This window comes from Narcine bancroftii, chromosome 2 (genome assembly GCF_036971445.1).
Source record: "Narcine bancroftii isolate sNarBan1 chromosome 2, sNarBan1.hap1, whole genome shotgun sequence".
Classification (NCBI taxonomy): domain Eukaryota; kingdom Metazoa; phylum Chordata; class Chondrichthyes; order Torpediniformes; family Narcinidae; genus Narcine; species Narcine bancroftii.
This window is the reverse complement of record NC_091470.1, coordinates 359,085,575-359,100,438: the sequence shown is the minus strand read 5'-3', so window position 1 is coordinate 359,100,438 and position 14,864 is coordinate 359,085,575. Positions and strand designations below refer to the sequence as shown.

At 46.2% G+C, this 14,864-nt stretch overlaps 1 protein-coding gene across 5 annotated transcripts in view; it reads right to left on the bottom strand.

Moving 5' to 3' along the window:
* LOC138755796 (guanine nucleotide-binding protein G(s) subunit alpha) overlaps positions 1-14,864 on the bottom strand; it is a 369,610-nt gene that overhangs the window by 255,303 nt on the left and 99,443 nt on the right. For all 5 annotated transcript variants that reach the window (XM_069922424.1, XM_069922426.1, XM_069922428.1 and 2 more), the window contains exons 2-4: positions 10,258-10,330; positions 9,465-9,519; positions 9,187-9,306 (exon numbers count right to left, since the gene is read on the bottom strand). In XM_069922424.1, coding sequence (XP_069778525.1) covers positions 9,187-9,306; positions 9,465-9,519; positions 10,258-10,330 — 248 coding nt within the window. The remainder of the gene's footprint in view (positions 1-9,186; positions 9,307-9,464; positions 9,520-10,257; positions 10,331-14,864) is intronic.

The following is a 14,864-nucleotide window of genomic DNA, read 5'->3' as shown; positions in this document are numbered from 1 at the left end:
AATAATTGCACTCCCAGAATCTTAAATCACAGCTCTCAGCCTGTACTCGTTGGAATTTAGGAGAATGAGAGATGATCTCATTGAAACATTTCAATGTGGGAACAGAGGTGTACAACCTAGTGAGCACTGGTGGGGGGGAACCAGAAATGGAGAGAGTGAGCACATTTAAGTTCTTGGGAGTCACTCTCTTGGGGGATCTTTCTTGGACCCGACACACTAATATCATAATGAAGAAAGCAGGTCAGTACCTCTACTTCTTCAGGAGTTTACGGAGGTTTGGCAGAACATCGGAAACCCTGGCGAATTTGTACAGATTTGTAGTGGAAAGTGTGCTGATCGGCTGCGTCACGGTCCAGTAGGAGGATAGCAAAAGCCCGGCAAAAGTTTGTGGACTAGAGCCCAGACATCACAGGCAAAACCCTCTCCACCATTGAGAACATCTGCAGGGAACTCTGCCATTGGAGAACAGCAGCGATCCTCAAGGATCCACACCACCCAGCGCACGCTCTGTTCCTCGCTGCTGCCATCTGGAAAGAGGTGTCGGTGCCACAAGACTCGCACCACCAGGTCCAGGAACAGCTGCCACCCCTCCACTGTCAGAGCCCTCAACAATAAACTCGATCAGGGACTCATGTAAGGACTTTGGCGATTGTATTGCAGTTTGTTTACTTTTCTTTATTTGTTTACACGTGTACATTGTGTACAATTTTTTTTGATGCATTACCAATTCAGTGGTAATTCTGCCTTGCTCACATGAATAAGAATCTCAGCTTGTGTGATGTCAAGTATGTATTCTGATAATAAATCTGAGTAAATGTAGAAAATGTTGTTTCCCCTGGTGGGAAAATCAAGGACAAGTAGGCACAACTTCAGGATTGAAGGGCGTCCACTTAGAACAGAAGTGCGTTGTAATTCCTTCAACTAGATGGTAGTAAATTGTGGAATGTATTGCCACAGGAGGTTGTGAAAGCTAGGTCTCTGGGTGTATTTAAGACAGAGATTGATGGGTTCTTGATTAGCCAGGGTATCAAAGGTTATGGGGAGAAGGCTGGGCAGTGGGACTGAGTGGGAAAATGAATCAACTCATGATTAAATGGTGGGGCAGACTTGATGGGCTGAATGGCCTATTTCTTATGATCTAAAATACCGGAGCAAACAAATTCTGTAAGGTCATTGTTGATGCTGTGATGAAATCAATTTCTTAAAACGGATGGATTGCCCAGGCAGTACTAGCACCAATTCGAGAAGATCACAAAGGGAGCACCAGATGTAGTTGATCACTCCCATGGAGTGTTGCTTCATTTGGAAGGTCTGTTTGGAGCCCTGAATGGTGGTGACAGAGGAGGAGTGGGCGCAAGTGGGGAACTTCCTGCGACCACAAGAGAAGGTGCGGGGGGGGTGGGGAGGTAAAAATACAAAATGCTGGAGAAGCTCAGCAGGTCACACAGAGTCCTTTCTGTAGCAAAGGTAAAGATACAGATCCGGAGTTTCGGGCTCTGGCAAGTGTCCAAACAAAAGGGTAGGTGGGGGAAGAGGAGGTGGCAAAGCAGGAGATGAAAGGTGGAGAAAGGAGGGAGGGGACAGCAGCAATGAGGGGGAGGGGGGAAAGGCAGGGCTGTGTGTGTGAAAGAGCTGGAAGGACAGGAAAGGGGGAGGGGAAAGAAAAGGCAAGCAGGTTTAATGGAAAGCAGTAAAGTCGATGTTCATACCATCTGGCTGGAGGGTACCCAGACGGAAAATAAGGTGTTCCTCCTCCAATCTGTGGGTGGTCAGGGTGGGACAGTACACAAGGCCATGGACAGACCAGTAAGCATGGGAGTGTGACCCTGAATTGAAATGGTCGGCCACCTGGAGGCAGTGAGCAAAGCGATCTAGTCTGCGACCAGTCTTCCCGAGTGGAGAAGGCCACAAAGGAAGCACCAGATGTGGTTAATAAGTCCTCTGGATGTACAAGTGAAGTGTTGCTTCATGTGAAAGTCCTGTTTGGGGCCCAGACCGTGGGGAGGGAGGAGGTGTGGACACAAGCGTTGCACCTCCTGCGGGCACAGGGGAAGGTGCCGGGGGTGCGATGGGTGGAGAAGTCATGAGGGGAGTGGTGCCTGTGGAAGGCCGAGAGGGGAGGAGAGGGAAAAATGTGTCTAGTGGTGCGATCCTGTAGTAAGTGCAGGAAATTCTGGTGGATGATGTGTTGGATGCGGAGGTTGGGTGGGTTGGTAGGTGAGGCTGAGGGGGATTCTATGTTTGTTGCATCTGTGGATAGAGGGACCAGGGCAGATGAGCGGGAAATGGAGGAGATGTGGGTGAGGGCTGAGTTGATGGAGGTGGAGGGAAAGCCACGTTTGTGGAAGAAGGCAGATATTTCAGAAGCTCTGGACTGGAAGACCTCATCTTGGGAACAGATGCAGCGGAGATAGAAAAATTGAGAAAGTGGGATGGAATCCTTGTAGGGGACAGGGTGTGAGAAAGTGTAGTCCAATAGTTGTGGGAGTTGAAGGGTTGTAGTATATATCAATGGAAAGCTGGTCTCCTGAGATGGAGACAGAGAGATCCAGGAAGGGGAGAGTGTCATCGGAGATGGACCAGGTGAGTTTGAGATCAGGTGGAAGTTGGGTGCGAAGTGGGTGAACGTGACAAGCTCATCACAGGTGCATGAGGCAGCCCCGAAGTAGTCGTCTATATACCGGAGAAAAGTGGATAAGGGAGTCTATATACTGGAGGATGAGTGAATGAGGGAATCACAGAGGAAGCAGTCCCTACAGAAGGCAGAGAGGAGAAGATGTGACTAGTGGTGGAATCCTGTTGTCGGTGACGAAAATTATGGATAATGTATTGGATACAGAGGCTAATGGGGTATTAGGCAAGGACAAGGAGAATTCTGTATGGTGGTAGGTAAGGGTAAGGGGGATCCTGTGTTTTGGTAGGTAAGGACAAGGGGGATCCTGTGTTGTGATCAGTGAGGACAAGGGGAATTCTGTGTTGTAATAGGTAAGTACAAGTGGAATCCTGTGTTGTGGTGGGTAAGGTAAGGATGCTGTGTGACCTGCTGAGTTTCTCCAGCATTGTGTTTTTATTGAACAGCATAAAAACAAGAGTAGCAGAACAAAACACCCAAAAAGTGGAACAGTGTCACAGTAGGGGTGCAACATACTCTGATGCTCCGAAGACATCCTTGCCCTCCACTGAGTTCTCAGTGGAACCAGCTACCTAGGTTCACCGTAGATATACCATCATCCACTTTCTCCAGTGCAAACCACTGCTCCATTAGTATCATTTAACACGAACCGGGCCGTAGTGGTGGTGAGGCTTCTGAGCTGTAAGTGTTCAGCATAGGAAGGAAGGAAGGAAGGAAGGAAGGAAATGTGCAAAAATATATTGTTCAAAAACTGCCAATTTAATCTGGCTTCTATTATTGGGCCTTGTACAGTTAACACACTTTCAGTGCTGGTTTTAATATTAATTCTATAATTGGAAACACCTCTTAAAGTTAACAGAGTTAAAAATACCTGAGGTTACTTATTGATCTCAAAGCCAGTCAATAGTTTTACAAAATATATCTGCCTACAGTTGCGTAATAGTTTAAACAAACGAGGTACCATCAGTCCAGATTCCTTCTGTGATCATTCCTTCCACTGTTTAACCAATTACAACCAAATCAAAACTGTGGTCAGTGGAAAATGTGAGATTGTTCTCTTTGATTATGATAAGGAAATGTTAACTTCTTCACTTGTTTTTCTTGGGATATAAATGATAGGCAAAAAAGAATCGTTCAAAGGGTCTTTTATTGCACAGTGTGACGGCTTGAGATCTCATAAATTTACTGGGGATGTGAGGAGACGTTCTTAGCAGAACTTTGCAGTAAAACTCCATAAAATCGAGTGGTGCCAGATCCTTTTGGACAATTTTCCTGTTAATATCCACACATTGCATTATAATAGGTTTTCCTGTGAACCTGGTAAATTTAAAGAGATGTGTGTCTCTGATGAGTTTAAAAGTAGCACTGGAACCAAGGCCCCATGGTGTTACAAGGATGTACGGGAACAGGGTCCCTGGTGAGTTTTAGGGGAGCGCAGGAAACAAGGTGTGTCAGCAGTTAGTAGGGAATTAATCTGGAGAGGATCGGGGCCAGGTAGAGTGAGATTTTTGAAGACAGGAGGAAGGGTTTGCTCTATGGGTTGAGGAATGTGGCCAAAAAAAAACATTCTTCCGCTGGAGAGGAACGTAGCTACAGCCTCTGCCGAGGACTTGTCTTCTGGCAACAAGAGAGCAAAATCAGAAGAGAAAGTGAATCCACTACACCCTTTCTGGTGGCACTTTTCCATGCAACCCCAGGAGGTGCATTCACTCTCCCCTCTCACCAGGCAGAGATCCAAAGAGTCCTTCCAAGTTAAGATCTGCGATTCCCCCAATCTGGAGTTCACAATGCAGACTCCTCGGCACCAGGGAATCTCGGATTGGGTGACCTCTTTGAGTACAAACTCCAGGGGTGACCCCGAGCTTTCCAATGCCTTCCACTTTAATTCTCCATCCTATACCTTGGCTGACCTAATCAGCCCATGATCTGCTGCACTTTTACCATTGATGTCCAGTGTCGACTTAAAATAGCAACATCTAGGCCAGTGGTTCTCAACCGTTCTGTCCCCACTCACATACAACATTAAGTAATCCCTTTCTAACCACAGAGCACCTTATGTGATACGTGATTGGGGAAATAAGGTTGAGAACCACTGATCTAGGCTCAATCTAGGCTATCAGTATCAAATTCTATGACATCAGGTAACTTATTTCTCATGTAAGTATCAGAACATTGCAAATGATATCAGCTCAGCTCTTTTCTCTCGCATTTCAAAATTTGATGAGAAAGGGGTGATGCTCTACAGTACTTCCTAAACCAGTGGTTCTCAACCTTTCCTCCCCCCCCCCTCCCCCACTCACTTACCACCTTAAGTAATCAATTTCTAACCATAGAGCACCAATGGCAATAGGGTGGTTAAGAAAGGATGTGATAAGAGGACAGGTGAGAATTGATTTTACTGTGAAAGGAGACAGAGTAAAAAGGGAAGAGAGAGAGAGAGTGAGAAGAGAAGAATGGTTCTAACACCATTAACACCTTTTGTCTGTTAGTCTCCTCCCCCACCCCCATTCATCAACACCCGACGGCCCTATCACACATTAGGAGTCATACTCAGACGAGTGTCTTGGATGACTACAAAGAGCTACAACAGTAGTTCTCAACCTTTTTCTTTCCACTCACCTACCACTTTTAAGCAATCCCTACACCTTTGATGCTCTGTGATTAGTTAGGGATTGCTGAAGGTGGTAGGTGAGTGGGAAGGGAAGGTTGAGAATCACTGCTCTTGACCCAATTTTACTGAAATATTTTGTTTGAGAAAAATTGTCATTGACCCATTTCCTTTGGAGTTATGAAACCGTGCACATAACGAGTCGATTAAAACAATGGTTTTCAAACTTTTTTTTTCCACTCGCATACTGCCTTAAGCAATCCCTTACTAGTCACAGAGCACCTATGGAATAGGGAATCCTTAAAGTGGTATGTGAGCGGGAAGAAAAATGTTGAGAACCACTGCGCTACAAGGACACAATGAATCAAATGGCCTCCTTTTGCACAGTAACAATTCTATGACTTGCCAGTAAACCAAAAGATAATGTAATAACATTTCAGTCGCTCACGCAGGAGGAAATTACAGTAATCAGAATGAGTGCTTTTACATCTTCATAATGTTTTGATAAAATGGTTTCAGAACATTTATATAGCATCTTTGATGTGGCGAGATGACCCAAGGCACTCAGTAGAGCATTAACACAATCTGGACAACAAAATAGAATGTCATGACCCAAGAATTAGATTTGAAGATAGTCTATTGAAGGAAAGACCGGGAAGAGTCGATGCAGACATTTTAGATCAGCCATGATCGTATTGAATGGCGGAGCAGGCTCGATGGGCCATTTTTGGCCGACTCCTGTTCCTACTTCCTATGTTCCTATGTTCCAGACGTCTAAGGAAGTAAATTCTAGAACGTGAAATTCAAACCACAGAAATCCATAAAATTATAGTATCAAACTAATTTGCCTTCAACACAGTTTTTGAACAATAGACAATAAGGATACCACTAGGCAAAAGTGCATCTGAAGAAAGTCGAGGTTCACCACTTGGAGCTGTGCCATCAGTAAGTCAATGCAAGTCTTCACCATTAGAGAATTACAAGCTTCTTTAGAACAAAATTTAAAAATTCTCTTTTGAATAACATCGATAACATTGGACAACAATATTTTTTCAAAAGGTTTGCTTCCTGAAAAAAATTGGGGATTATAATGGACATTATAATATCAGGCTGAACATAAATTTTAAATTTAAATTTAAGTTTAGACATACAGCATGATAACAGCCCCTTTTGACCCACAAGCCCATGCCGTCCAATTATACTGAAATGATCTATAACTCCCGGTACATTTTGAACGGTGGGAGGAAATAGGGCAAAAACTACACAGACATGGAGAGAACTAATAAACTCCTTACAGATAGCGTGGGATTCGAACCCTGGTCCTGGTCACTGACACAGTCACAACATTGCGCTAACCCCTATGCTAACCGTGGCATCTTTGATAAGATCATTGAAGATCTAAGATGATTCCAGATTTTTTGAATCCTGTAGGAAGTTGGAGAAACATTAAGTGAACTTTTAGTGAATTTAGCATGTTTAATCGCATCATGATATTGTCAGGTTGACTGCACATTTTTGCACAACAAATGCGAGGAGCCCAGGGTTTGTCTTGGTCATCGATTTTACAACTGAAGAAGAGCTCACAGGCTTTCTTAATAAGTGCAGTCATGCTACGACTTTGAGCCTTAAGTGTATACTCGCCACAAATGTAACAGAATGTATCGCAGCTGTTGCGGCATTAATGAGACACTTCTGCTCCTGGATTTTCCTGAATGTTCCTGAAGACAATAAATGCTATTGTTAAGAATGCTCACTATGTTATTGCCTGAAGTGTTCAATCTATATTAATGTAATGCACAGCATCTCTATATATGAGCTGCTTTTATAGCCTGCCTGCATCTATTCTGACCAAGCATGTCCAGGCCAAAGACAACATTTGCCTAGCACCTGCACTGAGTGCATGCCCAGGCATTCTTGGGGTGACCAAAACAGCTTGCTTTGTGGGCAATACATTGATAGACTTAAAATATGTTTCCTATATGTGATAGGAAACTTTTAAACTAATTCTCCCAATCAACAGCAAATACACCCAAAATTGTTGAGGAAGCGAACTCTTTGCTGACCAATGTATGCGGGAAATTATTTTTTTGCCATAAATACAGATGACAGTGTTTTCCATCAAATAAAGCGATTAACCTGAGCAAAATGCATGATTAAACAATCACACCAAGACAGTCCAAAGATACAAGACGAATTAAACTTAATTACAAATTTAAAAATATGATTGCTCTTTGGTCTTTGTAATCTACAGCAGTAAATACAAACATATTTCACAATACTTGCAACTGTTTTTAACTCAGGATACTCAAGATAACACGTATCAAAAGCTGCGAATAAACTCAATCTTAATTGCAAAACATCAAAAACACCTTTTATCCAAAGAAATCTTTCTTCTATCAACATTTTCCATTTAAAATCTTCACTGCGTTTGTGTCAACATGGTACATTCTTTTAGAGCAGGAAACCAAAGTAGTGGATTCTTGTAAATTATTGCAGAACACAGAGATAAACTTGTAATGTTACAAACAACAAGGTGAATTTTACGACAAGAAAATCATCAAAGTACATTTCTAGTCAAATGAGAAAGTTTACAGATCGCAGTAAATACAAAAAAGTGCTGGAGAAACTCAGCAGGTCCCTCAGCACCCAGAGGGAGGCTTGACGAAGGGCTCAGGCCTGAAACAACGGTGATATATGCCTTTTCTGGGCACTTCGGGACCAGCTGTATTTCGGTGTATTTACAGTACATTTCTATTCAGTTTTGTAGCACCTACCTATCAATATCAATGATGCAAGGTTGACTGCTGAGTTATTGGTGTATTAATACTGCAAATTTAATCAGAAAATCCTGTAGATAAACAACTCCATGGCAGTAACATTATCACAATTCTTAATGATCTGGTCAGGTGGGCTATGAATGCATATGCCAGGTCCTACAAGAGGTGGCTGGTTTTGCCACCAAACTTATTGCTGTTGTCATGTCCTTCAAATCAGAAATAATCAGTACTTGCACTTGATCACAGGATCAGAACGAAGCCTTCATTCAACTACACCGCATTTTTGCAAGTTTCATCAGAACTCCGGCTTCAACGACAAAATGACCAACTTTATGCAAATCTCATTTCACTGAAAACAACATTGGTCAAGAACAGAGCTAGTAAAAACACACACAGAAATGCTGGAGGCACTCAGCCGATCTCACAGCGTCCATGGGAGGTAAAGATATATTACCGACGTTTCAGGCCTGAGCCCTTCTTCAAGGTATAAGCAAAAAGCAGACAGGTATCTGAATGAAGTCCAGGCAAACAAACTTCCCTGGTTTACAGAGGACTGTCATACAGAAATTCAACTTAATGCAGATTCCACTGTAAATCAACCAACAGTCAGAAGTGAATCCTTTGTCAACCTAACAAATAATATCATAGTATTATGTGGTCTTCAACTGAAGAATGAAGACAGGAAGTCACAGCTGCAATCAGTTCCTTCTCAAACCACCTCCCCTCCCTGCCGCCCCCTCTTCTTCCCATCTCCTTCCCTGAGGAGTTCTGTCTTTCTTCCCTTTTACCTTCCAGAGCTAATTAACTCCTTTTGGCTGTGGATCTGGACTCCTCCCCCTCCCATTCTTCTCCCTTAATCTCCTGTCTTTAATTAAGATGCCTGCCTGCTTTTTGCTTATACCTTGATGCCAGTAATATATCTTTAGGTGCTGTGGACAATGCGAGACTACCTGAGATCCTCCAGAATTTCTGCATGTGTTTACTACCATCACAGCTTCTGCAGGCTTCCGCACTTCACTCAATAGAGCTAACGGAGAGATCTCATCTCCTCAAATTTCCCATGCATTTTTATGACTATTTTTCATTTTCCTACTCTCCATTTTCAGGGAGAAAGACAAAAAGCAAGAGCAATTCTAACAATCAAACTTTAAACAGTAAATGATTCTTACCTGTGTGTATTCAAAGTCTGAAAGAAGGGCAATACTCTTAATATAATCCAATCGAAACTGGTACTCAGGGTTGGCTAACTGGACGGGAGGTATTAAAGTGTTCATTGCTGAGACAATTGTCTAAAAATGGATAGGAAACAGTGATGGAGATTAATCTAAGATAGTTTATTTGAGTGACAAAGCTGTATTTGTATTCCCATGCAAAAATCAAAAAAGCCCCTCAGTCACATCTGTGCAATTTATTGTGGAATGAGCCAATAAACTATTCAAACACTTACCATTATGGCGTCTTTAATATTTTTCCTGATATCTTGCACTTTCATCTTCTTCTCTCTGTGTTAATTGAACAGGAATTGGCTTGATTTATTACATGCAAATATTCCGTTCCCTCTGCTCACAATTAAAATAAATTCAGCTGTAAGGCATCCATCACAGTTATGGAAGCAAAGCATGTTAATTCACCATGACATATCAACCTGGGAGAGGGGGAGCTGTCACCATGGTGTTCTTATTCTCAAGATGTCCCAAATGTAGATTTGGGATAAAGCAGAATAAGAACACCATGGCGATGCTTCAGACAACAACTCTTAGATAACACCTACCAAACCTACAATTTCTACCAGCTGGAAGGACAAGGGTAGCAAGGGGATGGGAACACTTCAGAAGTTGCCCCCCTTGCCACACACCACCATGCCTTGGAAATATATACTTTCATTTTATATAAATACATACACACATAAATACAGTGTATATAGAGATTCTATATAGACATATACACACACACACATTTGTACATATAAATACACAAAGATATAATAGAGAGAATCTGCACGTGTGTGTGTGCATATATAGTATGCGTGTGTGTACACACACACACACACACACACACACACACACACGTGCACACAATACAAAGTTATGTTCTCAAAACCTATCCATTTCCTCTGTGGAGATGCACATACTAAGCCATCCATCTGATTCCACCTCCCCCTCCCTACTATATCCTGCTGGCCCACCACTACTGCACAAGCAACTTCACTTTCAACCATAACCATGGCACTCGGCACTTACTCAGCATTAAATCCATTGACGTGCAAGATCCGCATTTGCTTGACAATTGTACTTTTTCCCGATTCACCAGCCCCTGAAACAGAATCAGATTCAAACAAATAAAAAAGTTCCTTTATTAATACAATATCCACTTTACTGGTGTGTGACAAAGAGAGGGAGAGAGGAAAACACACCACACCCACACCCACACATATATATATATATATATATAGTAACATTTATATCCATATACCTGGCGTGTGTGTGTGTGTGTGTGTGTGTGTGTGTGTGTGTGTGTGTGTGTGTGTGTGTGTGTGTGTGTGTGTGTGTGTGTGAGGGAGAAAGTGAGAGTGAGAGGACAGACCAGAGACAGAGAAAGAAAATGTATGTGCATTGTATAAACATACGCATGTGTACACATAGCTGGCAGGTGTATTTTTCTACTTCCCTTTGGAATTACCATCATGAAGTACTATCTTAGGGATTGATATGACATGACAAGATAATGCAATGTGGGACTTGCCCATTACATTATGTTTCCATGTCATGACATAGAGAAAAGATCTTATTGCAATACAAGACACTATCCCAAAGAGTGGGACATTGACACAATGTTGGAACATGGATAAGTCAAGCTGCACTCATTGAGAAGATACTGAAATATAAAAATATGTTGAGCACAGCATTGCCAAATCGTTATATGATGCGTGGGTGGGTGGGGGGGGGGGGTCCATTCAATTACAGAGACAGGACACACTCCATTCAGATCCCCACTGGTACTATGTTGCACTCTCCCATACAGGAAGCAAGCTACTCACATTATGCCGCAAAAATAAAGATACACACTAAGCATTATGTTGCAACATGAACTTACATCAAAGTACACTGCACTGATATTATATGGGCAATATTACAACGCATATCAGAGTGCGATCCCATTGAAGTATTGTGATTGAGTCTAAATAGGTGGCGACACAGATGCAGCGAGAAGGGTTGAAATGTGACAACCCAAATGACTGAGAGCACTCCACTGATATTACGAGGCAAGGGGAAACTGTGGAGCATTCCACTGACATCTACATCAAGGTGGATGTTTTGATGTTATATTGCGAGACAACAGTTCGAAGAGCACTCCACTGACAAGTCGCTGTAACGCACCGATAGATCACGATGCATTCTACCGACAGCAAGAAGCAGAAGGATCAAGCGTGATTTTGAAATACGAACGGTCATCGTGGAGCACTCCATTGACACACAATGTGGAGCCCTATAGAGGGGAGCCCTATAGAGGGGAGCCCTATAGAGGGGAGCCCTATAGAGGGGAGCCCTATAGAGGGGAGCCCTATAGAGGGGAGCCCTATAGAGGGGAGCCCTATAGAGGGGAGCCCTATAGAGGGGAGCCCTATAGAGGGGAGCCCTATAGAGGGGAGCCCTATAGAGGGGAGCCCTATAGAGGGGAGCCCTATAGAGGGGAGCCCTATAGAGGGGAGCCCTATAGAGGGGAGCCCTATAGAGGGGAGCCCTATAGAGGGGAGCCCTATAGAGGGGAGCCCTATAGAGGGGAGCCCTATAGAGGGGAGCCCTATAGAGGGGAGCCCTATAGAGGGGAGCCCTATAGAGGGGAGCCCTATAGAGGGGAGCCCTATAGAGGGGAGCCCTATAGAGGGGAGCCCTATAGAGGGGAGCCCTATAGAGGGGAGCCCTATAGAGGGGAGCCCTATAGAGGGGAGCCCTATAGAGGGGAGCCCTATAGAGGGGAGCCCTATAGAGGGGAGCCCTATAGAGGGGAGCCCTATAGAGGGGAGCCCTATAGAGGGGAGCCCTATAGAGGGGAGCCCTATAGAGGGGAGCCCTATAGAGGGGAGCCCTATAGAGGGGAGCCCTATAGAGGGGAGCCCTATAGAGGGGAGCCCTATAGAGGGGAGCCCTATAGAGGGGAGCCCTATAGAGGGGAGCCCTATAGAGGGGAGCCCTATAGAGGGGAGCCCTATAGAGGGGAGCCCTATAGAGGGGAGCCCTATAGAGGGGAGCCCTATAGAGGGGAGCCCTATAGAGGGGAGCCCTATAGAGGGGAGCCCTATAGAGGGGAGCCCTATAGAGGGGAGCCCTATAGAGGGGAGCCCTATAGAGGGGAGCCCTATAGAGGGGAGCCCTATAGAGGGGAGCCCTATAGAGGGGAGCCCTATAGAGGGGAGCCCTATAGAGGGGAGCCCTATAGAGGGGAGCCCTATAGAGGGGAGCCCTATAGAGGGGAGCCCTATAGAGGGGAGCCCTATAGAGGGGAGCCCTATAGAGGGGAGCCCTATAGAGGGGAGCCCTATAGAGGGGAGCCCTATAGAGGGGAGCCCTATAGAGGGGAGCCCTATAGAGGGGAGCCCTATAGAGGGGAGCCCTATAGAGGGGAGCCCTATAGAGGGGAGCCCTATAGAGGGGAGCCCTATAGAGGGGAGCCCTATAGAGGGGAGCCCTATAGAGGGGAGCCCTATAGAGGGGAGCCCTATAGAGGGGAGCCCTATAGAGGGGAGCCCTATAGAGGGGAGCCCTATAGAGGGGAGCCCTATAGAGGGGAGCCCTATAGAGGGGAGCCCTATAGAGGGGAGCCCTATAGAGGGGAGCCCTATAGAGGGGAGCCCTATAGAGGGGAGCCCTATAGAGGGGAGCCCTATAGAGGGGAGCCCTATAGAGGGGAGCCCTATAGAGGGGAGCCCTATAGAGGGGAGCCCTATAGAGGGGAGCCCTATAGAGGGGAGCCCTATAGAGGGGAGCCCTATAGAGGGGAGCCCTATAGAGGGGAGCCCTATAGAGGGGAGCCCTATAGAGGGGAGCCCTATAGAGGGGAGCCCTATAGAGGGGAGCCCTATAGAGGGGAGCCCTATAGAGGGGAGCCCTATAGAGGGGAGCCCTATAGAGGGGAGCCCTATAGAGGGGAGCCCTATAGAGGGGAGCCCTATAGAGGGGAGCCCTATAGAGGGGAGCCCTATAGAGGGGAGCCCTATAGAGGGGAGCCCTATAGAGGGGAGCCCTATAGAGGGGAGCCCTATAGAGGGGAGCCCTATAGAGGGGAGCCCTATAGAGGGGAGCCCTATAGAGGGGAGCCCTATAGAGGGGAGCCCTATAGAGGGGAGCCCTATAGAGGGGAGCCCTATAGAGGGGAGCCCTATAGAGGGGAGCCCTATAGAGGGGAGCCCTATAGAGGGGAGCCCTATAGAGGGGAGCCCTATAGAGGGGAGCCCTATAGAGGGGAGCCCTATAGAGGGGAGCCCTATAGAGGGGAGCCCTATAGAGGGGAGCCCTATAGAGGGGAGCCCTATAGAGGGGAGCCCTATAGAGGGGAGCCCTATAGAGGGGAGCCCTATAGAGGGGAGCCCTATAGAGGGGAGCCCTATAGAGGGGAGCCCTATAGAGGGGAGCCCTATAGAGGGGAGCCCTATAGAGGGGAGCCCTATAGAGGGGAGCCCTATAGAGGGGAGCCCTATAGAGGGGAGCCCTATAGAGAGGAGCCCTATAGAGAGGAGCCCTATAGAGGAGCCCTATAGAGGAGCCCTATAGAGGAGCCCTATAGAGGAGACCGATAGAGGAGCCCGATTGAGGAGCCCGATAGAGGAGCCCTATTGAGGACCCTATAGGAGCCCGATAAAGGACCCTATAGGAGCCTAAGGGGGACCCTATAGAGGAGCCTAAGGGGGACCCTATAGGGGCCCTATAGAGGACCCTATAGAGGCCCGATGAAGGACCCTATAGAGGCCCGATGAAGCACCCTATAGAGGCCCGATGAAGGACCCTATAGAGGCCCGATGAAGGACCCTATAGAGGCCCGATGAAGGACCCTATAGAGGCCCGATGAAGGACCCTATAGAGGCCCGATGAAGGACCCTATAGAGGCCCGATGAAGGACCCTATAGAGGCCCGATGAAGGACCCTATAGAGGCCCGATGAAGGACCCTATAGAGGCCCGATGAAGGACCCTATAGAGGCCCGATGAAGGACCCTATAGAGGCCCGATGAAGGACCCTATAGAGGCCCGATGAAGGACCCTATAGAGGCCCGATGAAGGACCCTATAGAGGCCCGATGAAGGACCCTATAGAGGCCCGATAAAGGAGCCTATAGAGGCCCGATAAAGGAGCCTATAGAGGCCCGATAAAGGAGCCTATAGAGGCCCGATAAAGGAGCCTATAGAGGCCCGATAAAGGAGCCTAAGGAGGACCCTATAGAGGAGCCCTATAGAGGAGCCCTATAGAGGAGCCCTATAGAGGAGCCCTATAGAGGAGCCCTATAGAGGAGCCCTATAGAGGAGCCCTATAGAGGAGCCCTATAGAGGAGCCCTATAGAGGAGCCCTATAGAGGAGCCCTATAGAGGAGCCCTATAGAGGAGCCCTATAGAGGAGCCCTATAGAGGAGCCCTATAGAGGAGCCCTATAGAGGAGCCCTATAGAGGAGCCCTATAGAGGAGCCCTATAGAGGAGCCCTATAGAGGAGCCCTATAGAGGAGCCCTATAGAGGAGCCCTATAGAGGAGCCCTATAGAGGAGCCCTATAGAGGAGCCCTATAGAGGAGCCCTATAGAGGAGCCCTATAGAGGAGCCCTATAGAGGAGCCCTATAGAGGAGCCCTATAGAGGAGCCCTATA